At 38.6% G+C, this 25273-nt stretch overlaps 1 protein-coding gene across 1 annotated transcript in view; it reads right to left on the reverse strand.

The window, feature by feature from the left end:
- The window catches only part of LOC142400727 (ephrin type-B receptor 1-like), a 90898-nt gene that overhangs the window by 43484 nt on the left and 22141 nt on the right, over nt 1-25273 (reverse strand). The window contains exons 2-8 of the mRNA XM_075485876.1: nt 17783-17847; nt 16916-17206; nt 16336-16554; nt 16056-16236; nt 6735-6890; nt 2743-3005; nt 465-540 (exon numbers count right to left, since the gene is read on the reverse strand). Of these exons, the coding sequence (XP_075341991.1) occupies nt 465-540; nt 2743-3005; nt 6735-6890; nt 16056-16236; nt 16336-16554; nt 16916-17206; nt 17783-17847 (1251 nt within the window). The remainder of the gene's footprint in view (nt 1-464; nt 541-2742; nt 3006-6734; nt 6891-16055; nt 16237-16335; nt 16555-16915; nt 17207-17782; nt 17848-25273) is intronic.

Consider the following 25273-nt stretch of genomic DNA (forward strand, 5'->3'; position numbering starts at 1 on the left):
CAATGGTCCCTGGTTGGAGTAGATGAGGTAAATGATGTGTTTTCCATCAGAGAAAAGCAGTTTTTAAATCCAAGTTTGTGTAGAGGTGAAAATACCACTTGTGTCTGTCTCTATTAAGTATTGATGGAGAAATAACTCAGTATGGTCTCTGAGAATTATACATTGGGAGAGTAAAGAGCGGTAAAGCAGAGAAAAGAAAAACTGAGACAGAAGTAGAGGAAAATAGTAAAAGAAAGGGATGAAAGCTGTGTATGTGATAGAAAAACTGAGGGGGAGTGGGGGCAGAAGGCAGACAGATGACAAGCTTATAACATGTTTTATGAATTAAAAAGCTGTAGCTCAATTTCCTTTATCTCTTCAGCCATCCTTCCCACATATAATACACTGTGCCCCAGGGTATGCTTACACACTCAGTGCTTGAACGCACACACACATGCACAATAGCTTTTATGTTCCCAACTCACCAGCCTGATTGGTTGTAATGTTGATTGACAGCTGCTGAGCAGGGTAAGGGCTCTTGTTGGACACTCCGTTGACTGCCTGTAAAGTATGAGGAGGGAACATTAATGTTTGTTTAAAAGAGCCATCATGCTCATTTATGGGATCATAAAATTAGTTTGCAGGGTCTTTTGGAATATCTTTACATGCTTGAATGTCGAAGTTTTTTCTCATAGTGTACATCACTGTAACATCTCTCATTACCATTCTTATGAAATTCCCAAATTTAGCCCATGCTTCATTCGAGAAAGGCACAACCAGCCACAAGGCAGCCATTAAGAAAAAGTCTCAATCTGGGTCGTCCCCCCCCTTGAGATAATTTGTGTAGGTTGTGAGGTAGATTAGATTTAGGTTTTTATGAAATAATGCAGTAGGTATGCTAGTATGAGTAAGTATAAGAAACCCCTGAAGCCCTAGACATACTAACATTTTTTTTCAATCAAATACAAATGACTCAGATTTGGAAAGGCTTACGGAAATAGCCTAAAAGTCTCCCTGTGTGCAGAATCTCCCTTGCTACACCCCCATAAACACTATATAAATAACTTGCTGAGTTTTAGCTTGTCTGGTATCAGAAACAATGAGACTGATTTAATCTGAGTGTAGAATTTTCAGCTTCATCTCACCAGCATAAAGACAGAATTAGCAGCTTCTGAGCTAGGTTAAAGACAACCTAATTAACTGCCGAGTGTTGTTTGTCACGAGCTCAGTTAATAATTGGGACAGTGATTTAATTTGTTTCTGCTTTTTTTGTCAGAGCAAATTAAAGGTTGAATGAATTATGATGTATTACAAACCCTACCTCAGTGTTGTTTATTATTTCCATTTTTATTTCACGTTTTCCCTTCCATTGTGTGTTCTATTTTGAATTTCATCTGATGGTCATACAATGAAATGGATAGCTGATGTTGTACGATGACATCTAAATTTGGTTCCACAATTTATCTGTATTATCTAAGAATAGTTGCAATGTTTTGAAGTGATGCAGAATCTGCTTATGAAGAATAAATAATGGATTAGAAAACAGAAATTAATCTTGACAACATCAGAAATTGAATCAATAATTTACAGTCAACACACATCACTGTTCCGGTTCATTTAGCCATCAATGTTGAACCGTGCATCCAACAATAGAAGTTAGAAAATGGCCATTGGCCATAGTATTTAAAGAGCCTAGTTTGGAGACTTACTGAAGTCAATCAAAGCCCCAACATTCCATGGTAAAGGAGGCAAGTGGCAGGAGATTTAAGCTTTGCCTTCATACTGGTTTCACAGACTCCAGAGTGACCTTGTGAGCTAAGAGATATAATTGCAGATTTTGCATAAAAGCCTGCATGTCAGCAAGCGTGTATGTAACTGCAGTATCCTTGAGCATTACGGTGAATACATGACAGCAATTTGCAATGAGAAAAAAACAGAGATCTAACAGCATCAAGGCTACTTTGACAGAAGGTTTATCGAAATTTTGCTTAAATCAAATGGAAAAATGTTCCCCATGATAACTGGAATACGCAGTGTTTGTAGACTTAAATGCTTGTGAATTGCTCTTTTCTTAACCCTAGAACACTAACGTCAGATGATTTTCACCCATGCGATGCACATGTCCCAGGAAAAGGTGGACTAGATCCCAGCTGCATTATCATTTTTCAATTATTTTTTTTAATGAATCTATTTAACAATTCCCTAACTTTTATAGGGAAGAGCCTTTTTATAGGGTCCCCCCATGGTGTCTTTTTTTTGTTTTATGAGGCCTTGTATAGCTGGAAATAAAAGAAGAGTACTTCAACTTGATATGTATTATTGCGTTTTAATATATTTTGATGAGTATTTTTTGGGGATATATTATATCAGCTAAAATACACCCAACGTTAGTGATGGTGTTACAAAAATGTACGTTAATGTTCTAGGGTTAAACGATGTAAGCTGTAATCATCCTCGACTCAAAGCAGTTCCAATAGATCCCAAATAACACATTTAGAGTTGAGTTTTCAAATTATATACTGATACTAAGGGATTGGTCTATAAACTTCAATATTTTTTCAATGTTTTTAAGACATCCAGCCTGAACTAGGATGAACACAGCTGCCATCCAGCACAAAAGAGTAAGTTGTAAACTTTTTACCAAACCCTTTTTAAGCCTGTAAGTGATGAGTGTGTGACACACAAGTCTAAATGTCATAACTGATTTTTATTAAACACAGCAAGAAATATTTACAGTCCAAACGAAGCTTTCTGGGAACAAACCTGAATATCGAAGGTGTATGAGGTGTGTGCCCGCAGCTTGCTGATCTCAACTCTCATTCCCTTCAACGTCTGCTTGCCTGGAACAAACATCACGCCGTCATCACATGGCTGGCATGCCCGCCGCTCATTGCTGTAGCATCGGCGGCACAAGATGTTATATGACAAGTCATCGCGATGCCCAGTGTCACGTGGCGAGTGCCACTCCAGCAGCACAGATGTCTGGTTCACTACTGAGACCACATTACGAGGCGCAGACGGGACACCTGCCAAAAGAAAGGAGATTCAAGAGGGAATGAACACTGAAACAGCATGTTTCCGGTCTTTATTTATTGTGTCCTTTAACTGCGCTGTGACTGGCCATGCCAAAGTGCTGCAGATATCAATCACTAGAACCAGGAAACCAGGAAATACGACCACATTAGTCCAGTGCTCAGGTCTCTGCACTGGCTTCCTGTCGCTCAGAGAATAGACTTTAAAACAGCTCTGCTTGTGTACAAGTCTCTTCATGGTCTAATGCCAAAGTACATCTCTGACATGTTAGAGCCATATGAACCAACAGGGACTCTGAGAACCTCAGGGAGGGGTCTCCTGCTGGTGCCCAGAGTCAGGACTAAACGAGGTGAGGCTGCGTTTCAGTTTTATGCTCCTAAAATCTGGAACAGCCTTCCAGAAGATGTGAGACAGGCTTCAACTCTGACAATGTTTAAATCCAGGCTGGAAACAGTTATATTTAGCTGCGCATATGACACCTGAAAGTATTTTATCTGCACTCTTCGCTTTTAATTTAATTAATTATTTTTTATTTAATGTTTTTATTTGCCTTTTGTGATTTTATGTAGCTGTAAAGCACTTTGAATTGCCTTGTGTACCAAGTGCAACTACAAATAAACTTGCCACTTAAATTGAAGTTGCTGAATGCAATCGAACTGTGGCAAGCAGCCAGGAAAACAATCTGTTTCTTTTATTAAGTGATTCAAGAATATCACTTCCATACAGATATTTTTTGTTATCAAAGGATACATTTAGTCTAATTGCCAAGCAATACGTGCAAAAATGTATGAAAAAAATGTACCTGGATGCATTAATGTTTGTTGTATAGTGAAAAAAAAAACATGACCAAAACACTGTAATATGATATCAGGCTGTGATATTACAGAGGATGTTTATTATTACATTTATAAATGGCACCAAGAATATCTTTAACTTTACAAAATACAGGCTGAAAATATGACTTCCAGTCTCAGATATCTGGTAGAATTTTTTTTTATAGGATATTGACACAAAATAATGAGCCAAAGCAGTACACTAAAATCACAGAAGCAGTTATTAGAAGAAGAAAGTTGAAAATAATGACCAGGCTATGGCACCAGACTTAAGTAGCACTCTTTTGGGATATTTTGAATAAACAAAAATAAGATTTCTGCTGGTATTCATGAATTTGTCATTAAAAATAAAAGTGGACATACAAAGTATTTAGAAAATTAACTTAAAAAAATCTGAATTTCAGGAATAAAATGTAACAAAAAAACAGCCCCCCAAAGAAAAAAAAACGGTTCAACATGGACGTAATAAATGTGAGGAAGGTGTGTGGCAGCTGTGAAACATTTGAAAACTAATTGATATTGTAGAGGGACATCCACATTTATCTTATGACGGGTATTGTTATTTGTTTGTGTTTTTTCTGGCTTTATCCTTCTGGTACAGTTAATCTTTCTCCATAAACAAAAGTCTGACCAGCGACAAACGTAATCATCAAGTTTCCAATAATAGTGCAGTTTGTGTCCTGTGATATAAGAATAACCAAACAAATGCACTTCTATTTTAGGCTTTAGTTCAACTTGAGAGACATATTTGCTCAAACAATTATTTGCAACAAACTGACTCATTCTTTGGTAATGATCAGCAATAGTTTCTCTATTTCACACACAAAAGACATAAGAGGCTGATAAGAAGCTTCGTGTCATCATAGTTAGAATATATTATAGGTTGCAACAGAGATAGCATCCTGTGCGCTTCCATGTTGGCTATCAAAGCAGCCTTTTTGTGTTGTAATTGAAGTGCATTCTTGGAAGAAAATAACATCAACAATCCACAAATCTTCGACAAAGTCAGCTCTGAAGAGTGACCTAACATTTTTCCAGTTATTTCAAACTTCCTACTGTACGTGTAAAGATTCCAAGGAATTCTGGGCTTCAGCCAAAACTGTCTCTAACAGAAAGCGAGCCAACAGATCAGAAAAATCCGTGTCTCTAAGCAGTCCTTTGGTTTCTCTTTTTGCTGGTTCTCGCTCTTTTCACTCCATGTCAAAGTGAGTCTTCAAAGCACAACCAAGGTTTTCACAAGGTTCAGCCTAGCGGATGCTCTTCTCCTTGACTGTACAAACACATCACAGGCAGGCGAGGCACGCATAACAAAAGCGGCGCAGTTGAAATGGATGTTCAACCTTGACATATGCTAAATCATAGTCGAAAGAAATGACTAAGAGGGCCCTGTGAATTATGTATAAGTGTGTACGTTCTCAAATAGACAGTAAAAGCCGCAAAATCAAAGCGCTCATAGTGGGGGGGTGGGGGGGCTGAAAATCTAAAAATCTTTTAGAAACATTTCTGCTAAGATTACTCAGAGTGCATTCATAACTACACACTCGGGTGAGTGCAGCGTGTTGACACAAATATTCCCTCCATTGTACCTTTTCATGATATATTGGAAAACGGTCAAACAAGTGATGTAATCAGTTTAAGGTTGTTAGGATATTTATTTAATAATTTCGAACTGATGGCAAACAGAAAATCTGTTAAACTAGAACACACATGTGAAGTAAAGCTCCAAATTTTTTCGAGATCAATTTTTTTTTGGACCAGTAGGTCTCTTGTGGTTAGAAATTACCCAGAATTGTGACAAACAACTGTAGGAAATATGTGTTACAGACGATTCATTTATCATTCCAAAATTCAGGTGTGGATTCTGATAAAGCAGTTAAGAAAATGTTGTATTTGTTTCTGTGAACCTTTTCCTAACCAGACTGATTGTAAGCCTCTTGTTGAAATCATTTTTTGCCGTGTACCTGCCTCTCCCTCATAATTCCTCACATATGAGGGCGCGTTGCAGTCTCTACTATTAAAATTACATTTCTTGGTTGAGTCTTGCTGATAACAGAGAACATAATAAAACATGTCAGGTACATTAAAAAGCTGTGGAACTTGCTGTCAGTCATTGGAATTGGATTTCACCATCTAAATAGCCGTAGCTCTGATGATGCCATGGCCACAGCTGCAAAGCAGTGCAGTTTGTGAGTTACCCAACAGTCCATTTGACTGGTTTGTCTAAAAGTCACAGTAAACGTGAGGCAGAAGAGAAATAAATTGAACAGAATGATTTTTTTTTTTCTTCGTTTTAGACATATTTAAATGAAGAAGAACCGAATAAAACTGAACCAATAAGACTGTCCCTCAATTCATGAAGTTGTATTCAGGTCACCGGGATGTGCAAAAACACACTTGTGATAACACCTTTTGTACAAATATACACACGGGTATACACAGTTTCAGAGTCTGAGTCCAAAATGATTCATGTTTCCCACCTACTTACTCCAGCTCTCTGTGGAACCGAGAGGCTGCGCTTTTGAAACTCAGTCCTTCATCTCGCATAACTCTATAGCCTCTTCAACACAATAAACACATATTCACTTCAATAGGAAGCCGGAGGAATGTAGCAGCATTATTACTGACTGCTCCCCAAATCCCCTGACAAGGATGGCAGTGTTTGCAGCACTCTAATTCTAGGGGCTGTATAATAAATCAAAGCAGATGTAGGCTTTTCACTTAACTATGAAATATTGGACTGTCGGTGGAGTCAGCCTCTCATTTGCTATAATGCGTCAGATGTTGGTACCTTAAGCATGTATTGGTCATCTTGAAAATTAGATGCATCGCTGGAAGGTGTAATGAGAATGTACTTTAACGTGTCTGACAGAGAGAGAAAGACTGACTCACTGGTGCACGTGTCTTCTGGTTTGTCCATGTCTCCACGGTAATATCCGTTCCGACATCCACAGAGGGTGGCAGCTTCGATGGTGGAGCGACTGTTGAGCGGACACTGCTGGCACAATCCTGCCCCCTGGGATGACTTAAAGGTGCCCTGAGGACAAGCTGAGAAGAGAAGGTGAGTGAAAAACAAAAAATGACTTTGCCTCCTCAACATAGGTGAAAAAAAAAACAATTAGAATTTTCTTGAATCCTATTTCTGTGCCTTCTGTTTGTCTTGATTACACGACATTTGGTAAACTTTGTTTAAGACAAACATGCCATTAGATTTTTTACTGGTCAAAAACCTGAAAAGAGAATGCAGGAAAGCTGAACGTCAGCGGAGGAAAACAAAGCTTCAGATTCACTATGAGCTGTACAAAGAAAACCTGCATAGTTATAACAAAGAGCTGTGCAAGGCTAAACAGCTGCATTTATCTGAAATGATTAATAAGAATGTCAACAATTCTTGAACTCTGTTTGCTTTGGTTGAAAAACTCACAAATCCTCCGAAACAGTCAAACCCAGACCTCCTCTTTACTGAGAAATGCAACGAATTTGCCAACTTTTTTAGTCAAAAAAATCAAAACAATTAGACAAAACATTCACGCCACACAGACAAACAAGAAATCTAATCTGTGTCTAAAACCTAGAAGTAACTCTGACGTTATGTCCCAATTTAATATTGTTGATTTAAAAATCCTAGAGGAAACAGTTTGGCATCTGAAATCAACAACTTGCACTCTGGATATGATACCATCCGACTTTTTAAAAACTGTTTTTACCTCAGTAGAAAGTGATCTCCTACAAATAGCTCACTGGCATCAGGCATTTTTCCCAAGTCACTGAGGACAGCTGCCATTAAGCCACTCCTAAAGAAGAGAACTCCAGACGCCTCTATGATGAACAACTACAGACCTGTCTCTAATCTCTCTTTTATATCCAAGATTATTGAGAAAGTTGTATTTAACCAGCTCAACAACTTTCTAAATGAAAGTGGAAGTCAATCTTTCAATCAGGCTTCCGACGTTATCACAGCACTGAAACAGCTTTGGTCAAAGTGTTAAACAACATTAGGCTGAATACTGATTCTGGTAATGTTTCAGTCCTGGTTCTGTTGGACCTTAGCGCTGCGTTTGATACTGTAGATCACAGAATCCTGTTGCACGGGCTGGAAAACTGGGTTGGACTTTCTGGAGCGGTCCTTAACTGGTTCAGGTCCTACTTAGAAGGCCGGAGTTATTTTGTTACAATTGGCAGCTATGAATCTGAGCGAGTGGCCATGACTTGTGGAGTCCCCCAGGGGTCAATTCTTGGACCTCTTCTGTTTAACTTGTATATGCTCCCTTTGGGTCACATATTGCAGAACTTTAACATCAAATATCACAGTTATGCAGACGCTACAGAACTTTATGTGTCTCTGTCACCAGACGACTGCAGCCCAGCAGACGTGCTGTGTCAGTGTCTGGAGGAAGTAAACTCCTGGATGAGAGAGAATTTTCTACAATTAAATGAAGACAAAACTGAGATCATTCTGTTTGGTAGCAAAGAGAAGAGGGTCAGCATTGGTAAATATCTTGATCACTGACCAAGTTCGTAACCTTGGAGTGTTGTTAGACTCAGATCTGACTTTCAGCAGCCACATCAAAGCTGTCACCAAGGCAGCTTTTTACCACCTCAGAAATATCAACAGAATTAAAAGTTTTCTCTCGCAAAAAGACCAGGAGAAACTCATCCATGCATTCATCTCCAGTAGACTTGATTACTGTAATGCTCTTTTAACTGGACTTCCCAAAAAGAGCATTAAACATCTGCAGCTCATCCAGAAGGCTGCTGCTAGGGTTTTAACCCGGACTAAGAGTTCTGAACACATCACACCAGTTTTAAAATCTTTACTCTGGCTTCCAGTCAGTCACAGAATAGATTTTAAAAGCCTGCTGATGGTTTACAAATCCCAGAATGGTTTAGGCCCAAAATACATCTGTGATATGTTCAGAGAATATAAACCCAGCATAGCTCTTAGATCCAAGGACAGGTCAGCTGGTCCAGTCCAGAGTCCAGACTAAACATGGAGAAGCAGCATTTAGCTGTTATGCTGCAAACAAGTGGAACAAACTGCCAGTGGAGATTAAACTTTCACCAAATGTAGACATTTTTAAATCAAGGTTAAAAGCATTTCTTTTCTCATGTGTCTATGCATGAAATCTGCACGGTATCTTTGAACTTATCTAGACTGTTGCTCGTTTTTCATACATTTAATTCTTTTTAATTTTTCTTTCTTTCTTTTTATATTCTTTTATACATTTTTATTGCTTCTTCCACTCCCCGCTGCATTGCTTTTATTTTATGTAAAGCACTTTGAATTGTTTTATACATGAAATATGCTATACATATAAATTTGACTTTGACTTTGACTTTGGTTCTATAAAGTTGACATGGCACAGATGGGGGTTTTCTTTGAATGGTAGCAAACTGTCTTGATCTGACAAGATACACAGAAGCACTTTGTGTGCAACACAAAATCCTGGTGAATTAATTGTCTGCAATGGGGACAATACTTTTGTTTCGCTGTGTCCTATATCTGGGTCAGTTACAGCACCTATCCATCTTTCCATGAGCTGAATCGATTTTTTAATCAGATGGACACTTATATCTTACAGACACAATATGTGGGGCACACGTCTTTCGATTGAGAGCCAGTATGACCGTAATGCCCGTCATTGATTGCAGCATGTATAACATAATTGTGCTCATCTCATGTCTGTCTGTCAGGCTAGCTTGCTTTGTTACCAGGGTGACGAGTCCCACCCTTCTATGAAAGGTCACAAATTCATTAATTCGGAGAAGAGCAGAAAACTAGGTTGCATCACCTTTTCAGGTAGGTCTGATATTCTCAGCTGATATTGAAAAAGGCCACGAGGGTTACACAGACCGTCCCCACTATATACACTTACATACATATTTATGGCCAATTTGGAATCTCCACTTGACCTAACGAGCAGGCCTTTATAGTAAGAGAGCAAGACTGAACACTAGGAAAAACCTCCATATGCGCAATGAGAACATTTTACCTGAATCATGTCGGTCTGTCTTGTCCAACATTAATTTCCCAGGGGCTTATGCTGAGCTTATGATATATTCTTTTTCTTCAGACTGCATACATCCCCTTTTAATACATGCATTCCAACAGGGAGAAGACAAACCTCTTTATGGAACTGAGAATCCCAATGTATTGAACATTTCTGCCACACTGACAGAAGTTGAAAAAGTTGATGTTAAAAATGATGGAAAAAAAAGTCACAATGACCGTGTGGGCTGTGATGGCCCTAACTTTTAACGGTTTAACTGATGGAAACCAAAGAGCAATCTGAAGTTTGCATCTGCACAAAAGCCCCTATTCTTTTCTTTTTAAGTTCCACGCTTTTTTGTTTTTTTTTAACAAGTTGCACATTTGCTTTTGGATCGACTACTGGAATCATCAAGCAAGAAACACTGGCAGCCGAGACAAGTGCCGTGTGCAGAGGTCAAAAATATTGACCAGCTATATGACTCTCAATGTCACTGAGCTCCAAAAAAAGCTCCATCCTACATTTTTGCAGCTGGTCTGGCAAAAATGATGTGGCATTATTCATTTTTGAATGCATATTTATTTGAAACAAAGTTTAATCTCTGCCAAGGAACAGACTCTTTTACCATGATACTGCTATATGTCATTTTACTGGCTTTATGGAAACACACATTTACAGCGCATATTAGAAGCATGTTAGCCTGTTAGCATAGCATGTTAGCCCATATTTATTTCAAGCTTCGAGCCTAATTCTGTATTTGCAGAATTTGTTTATTTATGACAAACTAAACAAAAAACATTTTTAATTGTACAATAGTTTAAAACTAGTATATAAGATGTTCAATTTGATGTTAAACATGAGCTGGTCAAACATCTGAAATGCAACATGGCCTGTTTTTAATTCACACATGGGGTTTTATAACTGCTTTTTTTTCGAGGATAAACTAAATCTCAACATTAGAAAAGAGAAAATATCAACTAAGGAAAAAGAGATGTGTGAAATGAGGAATAAAACTGAAACAACTCAGCCAAAAGACAGAAAAACCTAATGAGATTTATTATAAGTTCTCTTTTTCAGTTCTGATTCATCTTTTGTGATGTATCTTCTCCCTTCTCTTTCATGAATGTTTCCTCTATCCCCGGGAAATTTTAGCGGCTGTAAGGTCAAAATGCAAATGTAACACAGACATCCCAAGTTCCAAAAACTCATTTCAGGGAGATCTCAGAAAGACAAAGACAAAAAGAACGTGTAAAAACTGAGGAAGCAAGAGACAGTAAAAAAAAAAAAAAAAATGAGGGAGTAAGGAAACAATGCAAAACACTGTAAGAGTTTTGTATTCCAAAAGTAGTAATATTTTGTTGTTTGAAATTTTATGTTGTCATTTCTTTGTTCTGCTGATGTTTTTATTCTAACATGATTCACAAAGAAGGAAACTGCTTTTTGTTCCCTGGTTTTACTGCATATCATGTTGTGCACGAGCCACAGAGTTCCATGAAATTACATAGATATTACTGTTAAAATACACTTCAGATCATAACACAGCACTTGATCAAGCTTGTTCATGAACAGTTTTATACATGACTGCCCTCAAATGGTAACCCGGAAAGCCGTTTAACAGCATATAAATGATAAAATATCAGAGATGCTCTTTGTTTGAAAGCAAACTTTTTGTAAGGTTAATCCCAGAATTGTTCATACCCATGCTAATGTTTTTTTTATAGGAAACTTTCTTTAAGGAATTACAGTCCAGAGTGATTCCTCTTGCTAATCACTGGGATTTTGCACTGGAAATTATGACAAGACATTGATCTGAAAAAATGCAGACAAAGAGGTTAAGAAATTACTATTAGAAAAGGGAAACATTCGGTCACAACCTGAATTCCATCCAAATTCAGTGAAAAAAAAAAATTGAAGCCAAAAGTGATGCTAAGGATTTCTTTAAACTGTAAAGAATTCAAGATGCAGAGGAGGAAAGGGTTTCAAATGCCAAAAGAGACATGCAAAAACGGCTGCTCGAAATCATAAGAACCACTTGATTTAGCTTTGCCAATGATTGTTTGCATGATGAATGAAGGATTTTGGCTACGGCATTTTTAGCAATTATGTATTAAGTATGTACATTAAATATTTATTTATCAAATCATCTAATATGCTTCTGTATTGATATGTTTTATCATATTCACTTCAGTACTATAAAAATAATAGCATATTTATCAATAAAATCTAACACATCACTGATCACAAATGTCGATTGTCACTCAACTTTGTGATTTTAAGTTGGAAGAAATCCATATATAAAACAAAAAAAAAAAATCTGAATTTAGCATGGGTATAATCAATCTGTGCTTAACTGTAGGCCGGGGATGGATGGTTGAAATCAGTATTTGACTGGGGATATTTAGGGTCTGAATTGTTATTTGAACGAAACAAGTGGGGAGATTTTGGAAAATTGTTTATTACAATAACTTTTGTTATTTTCACATGACTTTTTTAATAAAGACAATAATTGTCAATGTTATCAAAATGATTACTAAATCAAATGTACAACGATCAAACTGACAAAAGCACTTTGAACTGTTTGTACATGAAATGTGCTATACAAATAAATTTGATTTGATTTGATTTGATAAGGATAAGGTGTGAACTGCACAGGGTAAAATGGTGCTGTGAAACTGTTTTTAGACCTACATCTTTAGATCTACTGTAGGATCATTTGAGTCATTTAAACAGTGCAGTTCACTGCCACCAGACAATATTTTGTCTGACTGTATGAGAAGGCAAACGTTTTAATAGCCATTTGGATTGAGGAAAGATGATTTTAGTTTGAAAAAGAAATACAAATATTTAACAGCCCTCCATATTTGGAATAGTTGGTTTGAGCCTACGACCATGAACTTGAATAAACACCAGCCAAGGAGCTTTGCTGCTCCTCTGTCTCCTTTATTTCCTGTTATCACTACACTGTCACTCTGTAATAAAAACATAAACACGACCTCAAGGTTTTTAAAAAAAAAAAAAGACGAAAAAGCTGTGAAACACTACTGTTACAGGGTTACAGACCATTTGAGTCTTTACATCAGAGTCCCACGTCCTTTAAAACTGTTGCAAAGGGTGCTTACAACCTAAAATGTAAAAAAAAAACATACTTTCCTCACCTTTTCCAATCCATTCTGCCTGTCTGTATCAGCTTACTTTTCTGTTATTTTCTGTATATCCATTCATTTACTTTCCCTGAAGGCCTTCTATGCACGAGTGTTAGTCCCTCTTTGTGTGTATGTGTGTGTGTGTGTGTGTGTGTGTGTTAGCGTGTCTGTCTTTCTATCTTGAATGGACAGATAGACATCAGGCTTGTCAAGGTCATTTATTCAACAACCTTGCTCCTACACATGGGGCATGTCACCATGGCAACAGGTCCTGCTTCCTCTCTCTATTACCTATCTCTAGATACCCCTCTGTCTTATGTATGTGCATGTGTGTGTCCAAATGTCTATAGATTTCAAACTAGTAACCCTTGATACAGTCTGTGAATGTGGCTTGAGTTTTTGCACATACTTGTAAAGGAGGAATGGACAAAAATAACGCATTTGCAAAACAACAAAAATCCAGCATGATATACCATCTATTTATGTCAGAAAATGTTTGTATTTTTAAACATTTATTCTGCTACTGAATTAAAGTGTTGTCATGTTATTTACAATCCCTTTCAGCATCACATTTAAGGACATTCTAAATCTAAAATATAGAGTTAAGAGCTGCAAAATCCCAAGCGCTTTAGTTTCTGGGATTGTAAAAAGAAAAAAAGGGCAAAATATAGAGGAGACAGTAATGCAAGCACATAGTTAAATAGAAATAAGGTCTGAAAAAGTTAAATAGGCACAAAGAGACAGACTATTTCTCCGTTTCCCTCAGTGCCCTTTGCAAGCTGTGTAGAGTCACACAGTGACCATGTGGATGACAATTGTCTAAAGTTGGCACAGACCCTAACTAATCAATTATTAAAACTTGTATCAGCGCGCGCGTGTGTGTGTGTGTGTGTACCTGTGTTGAAAGCCTGCTGGTTTGCAAAAATCTGGAAGCATTGTTTGGAGAACACAGTGGGGGAAATTCAGTGCCAGAGCTAGCATTTATAGAGTGATGCATTTAAAGACACAAGCTGAATTCTAACACACACACACACACACCTTCTCTCTTACTCTTTCAAGCGCGCACACACACACACACACACACACACACACACACACACGCAGTTCTTTGATCTCAAGCCAGTTTTGCCGGATGGTTTGCACAATATGCTTATTTGATGCAAAATAAGCACCATCTCTGTGGCTTGACATGCTCAAACCCTCACACAAACACACAAAAAGACGACCATCTGTTCCAATAGTGAGTCCAGCTTCCTGCCAAGAAGTTATCAGCTGATTGGCAGAAAAACAAACCAAAAAGATGCCAGCTTGGAGAAGACAGACAGGACATGCGCTGTTCCACGACACCTTAAATCACTGTTTCAGCAAGAAGCTTTGAGTAAAGGACATGAAGCAGGAGTACGCAGACATGCCATCACAGAGACTGTCAAGATATGTCAACTGAGTCTTTGGTTAGCGTACTCAAATATGCCATACAATCTAAGAATATCCTATTGAGTTTTTTGTTTTTTTTTCTAAGAGGATAGGCTCAAAGGGCTGCACAGTGGTGTGGTGGTTAGCACCATATCCTCACAGCGAGAGGGTTTCTGGTTCAAATCCTGGCTGGGGCATTTGCTGTGTGGGGTTTGCTTGTTCTCCGTGTGCATGTGTGGGTTCTCTCTGAGCCCAGGAGTGAGTGTGAGTGTGCATGGTTGTTTGTTTTGTTTGTCTCAGTGTGGCCCTGTGATGAACTGGTGACCTGTCCAGGGTGAACCCTGCATCCTGCCCAATGACAGCTGGGATAGGCCACACCCCCTCCTGCTACCCCAAACTGGATTAAGCAGGTAAAGAAAATGGATCGATGGATAAAAATAGATTGGCTCAAAGTCAATATTATTTTTTCTAATTGTCTGTGTAAACTCAAACAATTACATAAAATATCATTTTGACGAGAAAATTAAGAATGTGAAGATGTTTTTAAATGATATCACTTGATAATATGTCAGTAATGCAACACAAGCACTGAATCTAGCAGCCTTTTAGTCGCGGACAGTCCAGGGGCTGGGCAGAACTGGCTAAAACCACAATATGCTACTGTTTTGAAATAAAATATTTGGCAGTTGAACAGGAGTAAAAAATCTTTCTTTCTTTCTTTTTCTATCGTTCCCTACTTTCTAATACTCTCTGACAGTTCGGGACTAATTTGCAGCGCAGTAATCTGGCTGGAACATGCTAAACTAATTAACATGGGATGAAGCAGCCTCACTTATCATTTCACCATATGTACGTACATCACACGCCCCCCCTCCCACACACACAGACACACACGCGCACACACACTCACACACACACGCACGCACAAAATGGATGAGACTCTCCGGAGAGGATAAGAAATGATGGGTACGACTTTGGAGAGGAAATGGGGAAGGAGGCCAGATATAAAAAGGAAGGAAATAAGGTGGAAATATTTGGGACATTGGGGAGGAGCTTTTTCTGGACCATTTTCATCCAAGTGTGTCTCAACAAATATTAACATATGGAGCGGTGTGTGCTGCCCCCTTGGGCAAAAATCCGCCATCATGTACACTTTACTTGTATGAAATTATTCAGCTGAAAACTGTCTGACTGTCAATAATGTTATGCTTTGTTCTCTTGGGCTGAACATAACATTTGCATTTTGTGCTGAATTTATTCAACATAAAACATTCTGTATTTGTAAAGTTATGATATTGTTTGTAAACCAAGGCAGGACTTGAGTGAAGAATGTATTCAACAAAAATGTCCATACCATATCTGAGACATATAGCTGCTTATTTTAAACTGAGGTTGATTGTAACTGCGGACATACTTTGTATGGTTTCAGCTTTTTGCATGATCCGTTACCTCTTGTATGCTCTGACATTTTGATTGCTACCATAGCATGCCTTCTGTGGCGGAAAATTGGCAGGATGTTTGTTTGTTATTGATTTATTGTCACACTGGCTTGTTGGCTTTTGCTTCAAAACAATATGGCATTTATATGCAGGATGTCAGAGTTTCATTTTTTCTTTTCTTTCTCACAAACCTATTTTAGACAAGCACAATGTTCTTAATAGATTTACCTCGACACACGTTGCCATTGTCTGGCTCATAGCCCGCCTTGCAGCTGCAGCTGCCGATGGGTACCATCCACTCTCCATCTCCATTACAGTAGAGCTTTATGGGCACATCTACCTCTTCTGCATTTGGGATGCAGTTTCCTCTGGCGATGACCAATGAGGTGGACTCTGCTCCTGTCAGCGTCTGCACAAAATGAGAATTTAAAAAAATCCTAGACTGTCTAACAGTTGCAAAAAGTCTGATAAAAAATCCCCACCACTTTAATTCAGTTCTGCTGCATACCTCTGGGAAAAAAGCAAAGTTCTGCACTATGCTGGGACATTTCTTGTAGAACACTCTAACAGCCAGAAGAGACATGCAAGCACCCAGATCCTGGAAGGCCAAGTGGAATCCTCTGCCTTTGGACAGAGGCCCAAAACTCCTAACTTCAGTGTTCACCTTCATTAGCCTGCCACCAAAATCAACCTGGGAGAAACTCTCATCTGCTGCAATGGTGTCCACCTGTGAAAGAAGAAGAAATAAGCAGAGGCATGAGCCAAATAAAAGAAGGTAAGCATTAGCATACGTTCGGAATAAACTTTAATAATTGCTGGGTATCAAAGACCTACATATCAACACAGACATTGTTATTACTCAGAAACAACAACAACATAATTGGAAATTTAAGTAGAATTCAGTCATTTATAAACCCCAACAAGCCAGATGATGGAAGTTACATTTTTAATAAGCATTTGGAGCAATCTTTATAGAATCTATCTGCAGATAAATTTGACTTTTAAAATGATAATTCATGCTGTTACAACACTACTGGAAACAATGGCTCCACATATTTTCAAACTTATTTGTATTTCTGGGCTGTTACCTTTAGAAAGGGGGCATTTGCCCAGTATTCCACCCCTTTGGTACCCTCTGACACAGTTCTATCAGTTTCTAGGTAATAGAGGTTGAACGTCTCCTTGCAGGAGCCCAGGACACTTGGTATGGAGGCACAATCCCGTACAGTGAAGCGGATCTCCACATAGATGCGTTGTGCTGCCCGTCGGTCGATGTAAGTGGTAAGGAGCCAGTTGTTCTGGCTGGGTTCAAACACGTTGCACACCTGGTATGTCCTGATGGTGTTGAGATTCTCATCATAGCCGCTTACCTCCTCCCACTTGGGAATGTTTGTGTGAAGAAGGGGCAATGGGTATGAGAGGGGACAAGGCACAGGGAGAAGCGACGTAATAGGCAAAAATGATTAATGGGTTTACAAAGACGTGACACAAATTAAAGTTTTTCTTTTGCCTTCCATTTTCCTGCCTCCCTCATTTTCTTTTTCTCTGCCCTGCCTTGTTCTGTGCTGCACGGAGACAACCATTCATCACAATTAGAGCCACTCACCTCACAACACACTCGCACAGCAGACCACTGTGACCGTTAGTTGCCGAGCTGGAATTTAAAGAAGCCAGCTGAGCTCAAGAAAGAGGATAGAAAAACCTATCCTCTTCCACGCAACTCAATTTAACATTCTCCATTTGTCTGACTCTGGTGTGCGGCATTTCTATGATCTTTTGGAATGCTTTCTTTTCTGCAGTAGTAGTGGTTAATTGCCTTCACCTTGCCCCTGTGATTAGGATTTTGACTGATTTGTTAATAGACCACTGTTAAGTGTAGTCAAATTTCCCCATGACTGCCAGCACATAAACACAGACACACACACACGTAGCACACATTTTCACATTGTTCTTACCCCATTAGCAGGAAACGATATCCAGCCAAGCTCAGCTGTTGCTGTCCTTGTATCCATCACTGTCTCTGTTGGACAAAAAGAGAGACCGTCAGGGGGAAAGAGGTGAAAAGAATGAGCTGCCGGAAGAGGATAGGTATGTGTTTAAAACATAGTCAGCTCACGGTGTGCCATTCATATTCATAAAACTGAACTTCACATAAATACTCCAATGCTTTTCTTCTATTCTGTTCACACACTGAGAAAAAAGGGATAAGATCTGGTTCATACTGTATAAACTATGGCAATAATGACATGACAAAATGACAACAAAGCTAATCCTGTTAATCTAGGTGCTAGTCTAACCTTTACCCAACAGAAAACTGTTAAAAAGCAGATTTCCTACTTAAATGTATCAGGTAGTGAAGCAGAATAACATCCACTCGTTAACAACACCTTATGATATGCTTCTCTATATAATCGTCTTTGTTGAAATCTTGTAGCAGTCAGATATAAAAAGCAGTTAGCAACAACAGGTTACAGTGGAGGGGAGATAGCAACAAGCAGTTAGATCCATTAGCAGGATCTCCCCTGGCCCAAAGACACACAAACACAGGTACACATGCAACAGTAACTGCAGGAGACTTGAACTTTGACAACAGGGCTTTCAAATGTTTCACATTTAAGCGTATTTGTATGATCCATTTTGCATTATTCATCACCTATTCACCAGTAGCTGACCCTACAATGACAAAAAGCATTTTTATAGATGTAGCGTACTTAATGGTATTAATTTGGTTAGTCACTTCCCTAAAAAACAACAAGGAGAGGAGCAAATCTGTCACTCTATCTTCTGGTTTTACAGGAAATCGGAAGAACAGCACTTTTATATAATGGGAAATTTGTTATATGATTTCTTAAAATGCTTTAACATTCCTCAAAAGAAACTCAATATTATGTAAAACAGAAATTATATTTCAATATAGTAAAACATTTAAAACTCATCATAGACATATAATGAAAATTAGGTGTTGATCATTTCAAAAGCCCAATGTGTCCATATGTGACATGAGCTGAGCTGATATGAGAAACTTGACTGAAAAAAAATACAGATCCACACTAAAGGGCCTCATATCAATAAACCTCAGCAGGTTTTTTTTTAAATGACAAATACTGACCATAAGGAGGGCATCTATGTCATGGTAGGGAATGTATCGACTTTTTGAATAACTCTGCCCAAGCCACACAAGTTTTGAACCAGCCCCCATCAACCATCAGTGGTGCTGCACTTAACAGCGAAAACAACGGTGTTGTTACCATTATATGGTGCAGTATGGTTCAAGTCTGCATGTTTCGTTTTCCACGACGGACAGTAACCCCTTGACATGGGCATTATTAATTCTTTTGCTTTGCAGCATGTGTGGTGACAAAGACACAACTTCCCTGTGTGTATGTTTATTACATTATTATTTCACTAATTTAGGAAACACTTTTATTCAATTAAACTAATAACTTAAGTGAGGAATATAGAGGAGTACAGAGTGGTTATTTCACTAAATGTGTTTGTGACAGGCTTCTAGTTCAGAAGAGTTTCAGCATATCTTTTGGGAGTCTTCGTGTATTTATTATTATTCATTTATACAAATAACACCCAATCCATGCACACTAATTAGGTATCTGTGATTTGCATTATAAATTGTATGCTGGACATCTAAATGACTTCATAAAATGAGGTGGTGCGTTGGTGCATGTGCTGCTGCAAAGACACTGTTGTTAACGCCCACTTGCAGAGGTTTTCTCTGACGAAATAGCAGTCTGTAGTCTGTCCATGGTACATTATAGTATTGGCTTGAATTGCTTGGAACCTCGGCTGATTTAACACCTAAAGAAGTACCAATTAGAATCAGTTATGCAGTACTATCTTTCATGGAAAACATAAAAGTGAGCCATACCAAGACAGTGGGCAGACGTTATCAGAAACCGAATAAAGGCAGTGACACTTACCGACCAAAATTCTGTTTTGCATCTGTGGAATTCACTGAAACATGTCTAATATCTAAAGTGTAACCCATCCTGCACCCCACTGAGCCTAAAACAATGTACTGCCAATGTACCTAGGCAACATCATATTACACACCCACAGGTCTAATGACCAGCTCCCCGCCAGTCAAATCTGTTCCGATTGGCGTGAGACAGATCAGCATAATTAGTTAAGTGTTTTAATGTTATGGCTGAATACAACAAAAGTCTTGGAAAACCAAGTAGTATCCGATATGACAGCCCTACAACAAAGCCTTTTGTGAACAAAAGAAAAGATGGCAACACTAATCTGATATCCTGATATGTTATTATGTCATGTTTCCTGCGGCATTAAAGGTGAAACATCGCTATGTGAGAAGCTTTGAGAACTATCTTAAACTTTGATCTGTTCAGTTTCCGAGCTGTCGGAGGGATTGAAAATTTAAAGGCAATTGTTTTTTTCTAAATAGATATGAATTCTGCTTTGCTTCAAATACATCTTTCTGGTTTATGGCCCATAAGAAACTCTTGGGGGCTCAATAAAGTACTGTCTTTAATCAGCATTTTCTGCACAACAGGGTTTCTCATCTCTTCTGTTTCTTGTGGCTGAATTAAACAAATGTGTGCAAAATTAACAGTGACACAACACAGCAAGAGGACACGCTGAGATGCTCGAGCAAACATAAGTTAGCTGGCAAGCTGATAACAGACCCTAATACAGAAGTCTTTGTAATAAAGCATGGCGAGAACACTCAACGATATCACACCATGAGGCGGCTGCAGGCAAACAACCCCCACCTGCTTGATTCTTGACAAACACTCCTCCTCTTGCACTCTTTCATACTGTCACCTTGCCTTCATTATCTGCTCCCCTCCTCCTCTCGCTCTCCCTACATTCATCGTTTCTGTTCATCCTCCCTATCTTTCATCCCTCCTCTACCTTGGCTGCTTCTTTTTGTGTCAGCGAGCTTGCCTAATTACAGCAGAACCCGATTTTTCAGCTCTCCCTGGAGAGATGAGGTCATTTTGGATAATGAAATGCTTGCCATGCAAAAATGTAGTCGACTATCAAATTTTTGGACCAAAGCTTATTCAAAACTGTCACAAGTGTTACTGTCTAATTTGTAGTTTCAGTGCATTCAGTGGCATGTTGTCAACAAAGAAACGGATGTGCAGCAGAATACAGACAATTTTTATTTCTACAGCGAGCAGACTTTGGAAAGTAAAGAAGTCTTTGAAGTTTTGAATGAAAAAAAGAGCTGAAACAGAAAAAAAAGGTAATAAAGAGAGAAATCCATAATGTTGACACAAGACATTTTGGAAAAATATATCTTCCAGCAAAGTCTTGCAAGAACAGAACAATGGCGCTGGATTGGCGGATTGGCACCAAACAACCATTGTCCTGCTTCAAAGCTGGGTGTAAAGATGTACTTTGAGGCAAATTCACTGGAGAATTTGTTTATAAAAGCTACATTTATTTCAAACTGATAGCACCACCTTGCTCAAAAATATTGGGAGGCCCATGTAATTCCATATTTCATGTTCTTACTGAAGGCTTAAGCATTCTGACCAAATTATGAGTGACATGCAAACACTGAAAACAAGCAAACAAAGAAAAAATACACCTAACTTGCTGTTTTTTATGAAGTCAAATAATACAAAAAAAATAATAATCACAACATCTCTTTTCATTGGGGACTGCAATAAATCATCATAAATAAACCTAAATTATTCCAGAGAGTGAAATTGTTCTCAAAGACAATTTATTTTACCTTCCAGGTTGAAATGACTGAACCAGGTAATTTATTACTTTCTTTCAGTTGACTATTCCACTCATTCACAAATCATTTTGACTGCAATCTTGTGAATTAGTGAATAAAGCAGCATATATCTGCAAACATGCCCCGGGAATTCTTAGTTTGAAGGAGAAAAGAAGTCTAATCAGAACAAAACGAGAGAAGTACCGTATTTGATGGTCTGTGCTGGGCTTATTAAAGTCTACTCATCATTCTAATTAACAGCACACAGCACACACCTCTCTCCACATAATAGGGTACACTCTCCGATCATCCTAATTACTTTTGACACATTGGAGGATGTGATCGCAGTGTGCCTACCACCCCCGCAGAGATGCACCCCCTCAACCGGCTGAACAAAGCCAAAAGCTATTTTATGGCAGAGTTAACAGCAGGTAAATCTGTAGTAGTCAAAGAGCCTGTTAAATCATTGCTGTGCCCCACAAGGGGGAGGGTAAGTATTTCCATAACAGATGCTGGATTAGAAGTAATTCTACTGTTTTGCCTCATTCTCCTTTTCCTCTCTCTCGTTATATGTGTGTGATGCATAAGCACCAGAGGTCAAATAACAAGTGAGGTCAGTTCATCTTATGCTAATTGGAGAAGTGTGTTCTAACCAGATTAGTCTAGTGCTCAAAGACTGCAATTAGTCCTGATTTATATGCGTGCACGCGCAAATGTGTGGGTGGGAGTGTGTGTGTGTGTGTGTGTGTGTGTGTATGCCTGTTTGCACATTTTCTTTTAAGTTTGTAAGGAAAAATGCCAAAGTGGAACTGAGTGAGAGCATTTGTGATGAAATTAAAACTTTTTAGCAGCAAAGGTAGTTACATCTAGGCATTCAATTATCTATTTTATCATCATTCCAGTCCAAGTTTGTCATTTGTGTATTTTGATCTTCTTTGTATTTTCTGAACAAGCTACAGTGATGAAAAAGAAAGAAGAGAAAATACATCTTCTTATATTTCCAAGGTTTTCGTATCAGTAATAAAAAGAAAAAAATCATCTGGTCCTTACCACTTCTTGAAATTAGATAAAGCAAACCCATTCACACCAGATGAGCAACAACATAAAATATTGCACCATGCCATTATTCTGCAGAATGCAGAATTAGTGTGTGGAACTAATTACACCCCATGATTCAATAGCTTGTGGAGCCACCTTTAGCACCAATAGCCTATAGTAATTGTTTTTTATATGACATTATCAGTCTCTTGAATCGTTGTGGAAGAATTTTACCCCACTCTTCTTGATATATAGCTTATATAAAACAATTGTGCTTATAAGCTGTGTTTTTGTCAAATCTGGAGTTGTGCAATATGACCAATTATCTCCACTTTGGGCTCTTCTGTCCAAACAACAACATTGTTCCAGAAGCCTTGTGGTTTGTTAAGAATTAACTTATTAAACTTGAGCTATGCTGCCATGTTCTTTTTAGAGAGAAGATACTTTCTCCTGGCAACCCTTCCAAAGAGGCCATACATTTTCTAATTGTACTGTTATGAACTTTAACATGTAACACTTTAAATGAGTCTGACATGTTGCTGTTGAGTTTTTTGCCATTTCTCTTAGGATTGCATGGTCTGACCTTGGGGTGAACTTGCTAGAACATCCACAGCTGGGAAGATTGACAACTGTCTTGAATGTTTTACATTTCTGAATAATGTTTCATGCCGTAGAATGATGGACTTCAGATTGAAAATTATTATACAACTAAATAAGTTATTTACCTAAACTAGACTCAGTAAGGACCATATTTTTTTCCCATTACGCTCTGATACATATAACCTTAGAATTGAAAGACAATGCCATTTCTTTTTCACATGACGGTATACTGTACATTATGTCTTCATCGTTCACTGTATTTCAAATTTAAATAAACATTGACTGCATTGACTGAATGTATTACTTAACAAGTTAATGATAGTAAAACTGATCAAAAATGCTTCATGTCTATCTGTGTTCTGACAAAGTGTGTGTGTGCTGTGCTAACAGTGTGTGCATATGCCTCTGACGAAGAGGCAAAAGGTATAGCTGAAAGCACCACACCCAGGAAGCACACCAAAATAACAAAGACGTGCACATGCACGGAAGCCAAACATGCTAAAAGCCCTCCTAGGGAGCGAAACATCATGCCACCCGCAGAGACAGTCGTTGACCAACCAGGCATTCAAGTGGAATGACAGAATCAAGGAAGGACTATTCAGTAAAGAGGGTACACATTCAGAGACAGATGTGCACTTACACACACTCTCTATCGCATGCACTCATGCAAACACCAACTGTGCAGAACTCATGAATATGCCTCAAAAATCATTTACAAAAACAGTTATAGGGTGGGGCACAAAGCTGAAAAAAATTCTAACTAACTTGTCCCCTCAAAAGCTGAGTAAGCGTGCAGCACTACCCAGGAAACTTGATGAAAAACTAATCATGAAGTTAGACTGAATTAAATTAAGAAAATATACTAACTAAATAATATGGAGCTTGGGGTTACACCACATATCCTGGAGCTGCTCTTATATGCACAAAGACCTCTTCTTCCAAATTCAGGCTTGTACAAACAGCCTGTAAATTCTCACCCAATAATCTCCACATTCAACATCTCTCTGAAGTGCTGGCTAATTGGAGGACCCCGTTGACTCAAAAGAGTCTGCTCAGCAGTTCAGAAACACTTTGAATCAGCACAAATAGACTTAACTATGCAACGACTGTAAAGTTACCCAAGGAGCAGCAAGTGCAGACAAAACTATAATTCTGCCACAAAAGCACGGCAACACTATGTCATAAATCAAAGGGGGAGTTCCATTTTAAGATATATTAAATGGTATTGTACCCTGAATTGCCAGGGATTTTCTGTGATTTGTTAAGAAATTTCACTTCAACAAAATGTCAGGTTCCATCATAGTAACAACTCATCCTGACTGAAAGCGAGCGAGCGAGACTGACGCGATTCAACGACGAAATTTCTCGAGGCTGTCCTGATATGCAGCGTGACGATTTTGTCGGGAGAGATTCTATTGGTTCAGAAAGTACTCACTTGAAACACAGAGTTCTCTGGCTCCCTTCAGTTCAGATCTTTGTGGTACGGGTGTCTGGGGTCATAAACCATTTGGTGCTGTTCCACGGTAAGATCAGCTTCTCCTCATCCATTATTCCCTGAGTGATGCTGACCTGTTGCTAACTCGCTTGTCAACAGGAAGCAGCGTGTTCATTTAAACCAATAAGAAGTGTTTAGGGGCGGTCCGCCGCCGCGAAATGTCGTCCACATAGAGACAGCGCGGGCGACTTTATAGAGGGTCGGCGTCATCGCTGGATGGAGCCACATTGCTAGCAAGGCAATGTGCACAATTCGTATACAAGGTAATTCTAAGTGCTTTACAGCTACATAAAATCACAAGAAGGCAATAAAATCATTAAAAAGAAATAAAAAATGTTTTTTTTTAAAAGCATGTCTGGACAGGCTGATTGAAAAGTTTGCATTCTAATCACTTTTTATCAATCGCTCGCTCGAGTTCAGTCAGGATGAGGTGTGAGATGCCCACTCTTTGAACTTTACATTTTAGTGAGATAAATAAATCACTTTATTTTCTCAGAGTGCATTAGGCTCTGTGAATCGTCCATTAAGTGGTCACAACCCCTAAGTCGTGACTTCAGGCCTCGGGCTGTTAACATTTAACAGAACCACAAAATATATTGTATC

The sequence above is a fragment of the Odontesthes bonariensis genome, chromosome 15, assembly GCF_027942865.1.
Source record: "Odontesthes bonariensis isolate fOdoBon6 chromosome 15, fOdoBon6.hap1, whole genome shotgun sequence".
In the NCBI taxonomy this organism is placed as follows: domain Eukaryota; kingdom Metazoa; phylum Chordata; class Actinopteri; order Atheriniformes; family Atherinopsidae; genus Odontesthes; species Odontesthes bonariensis.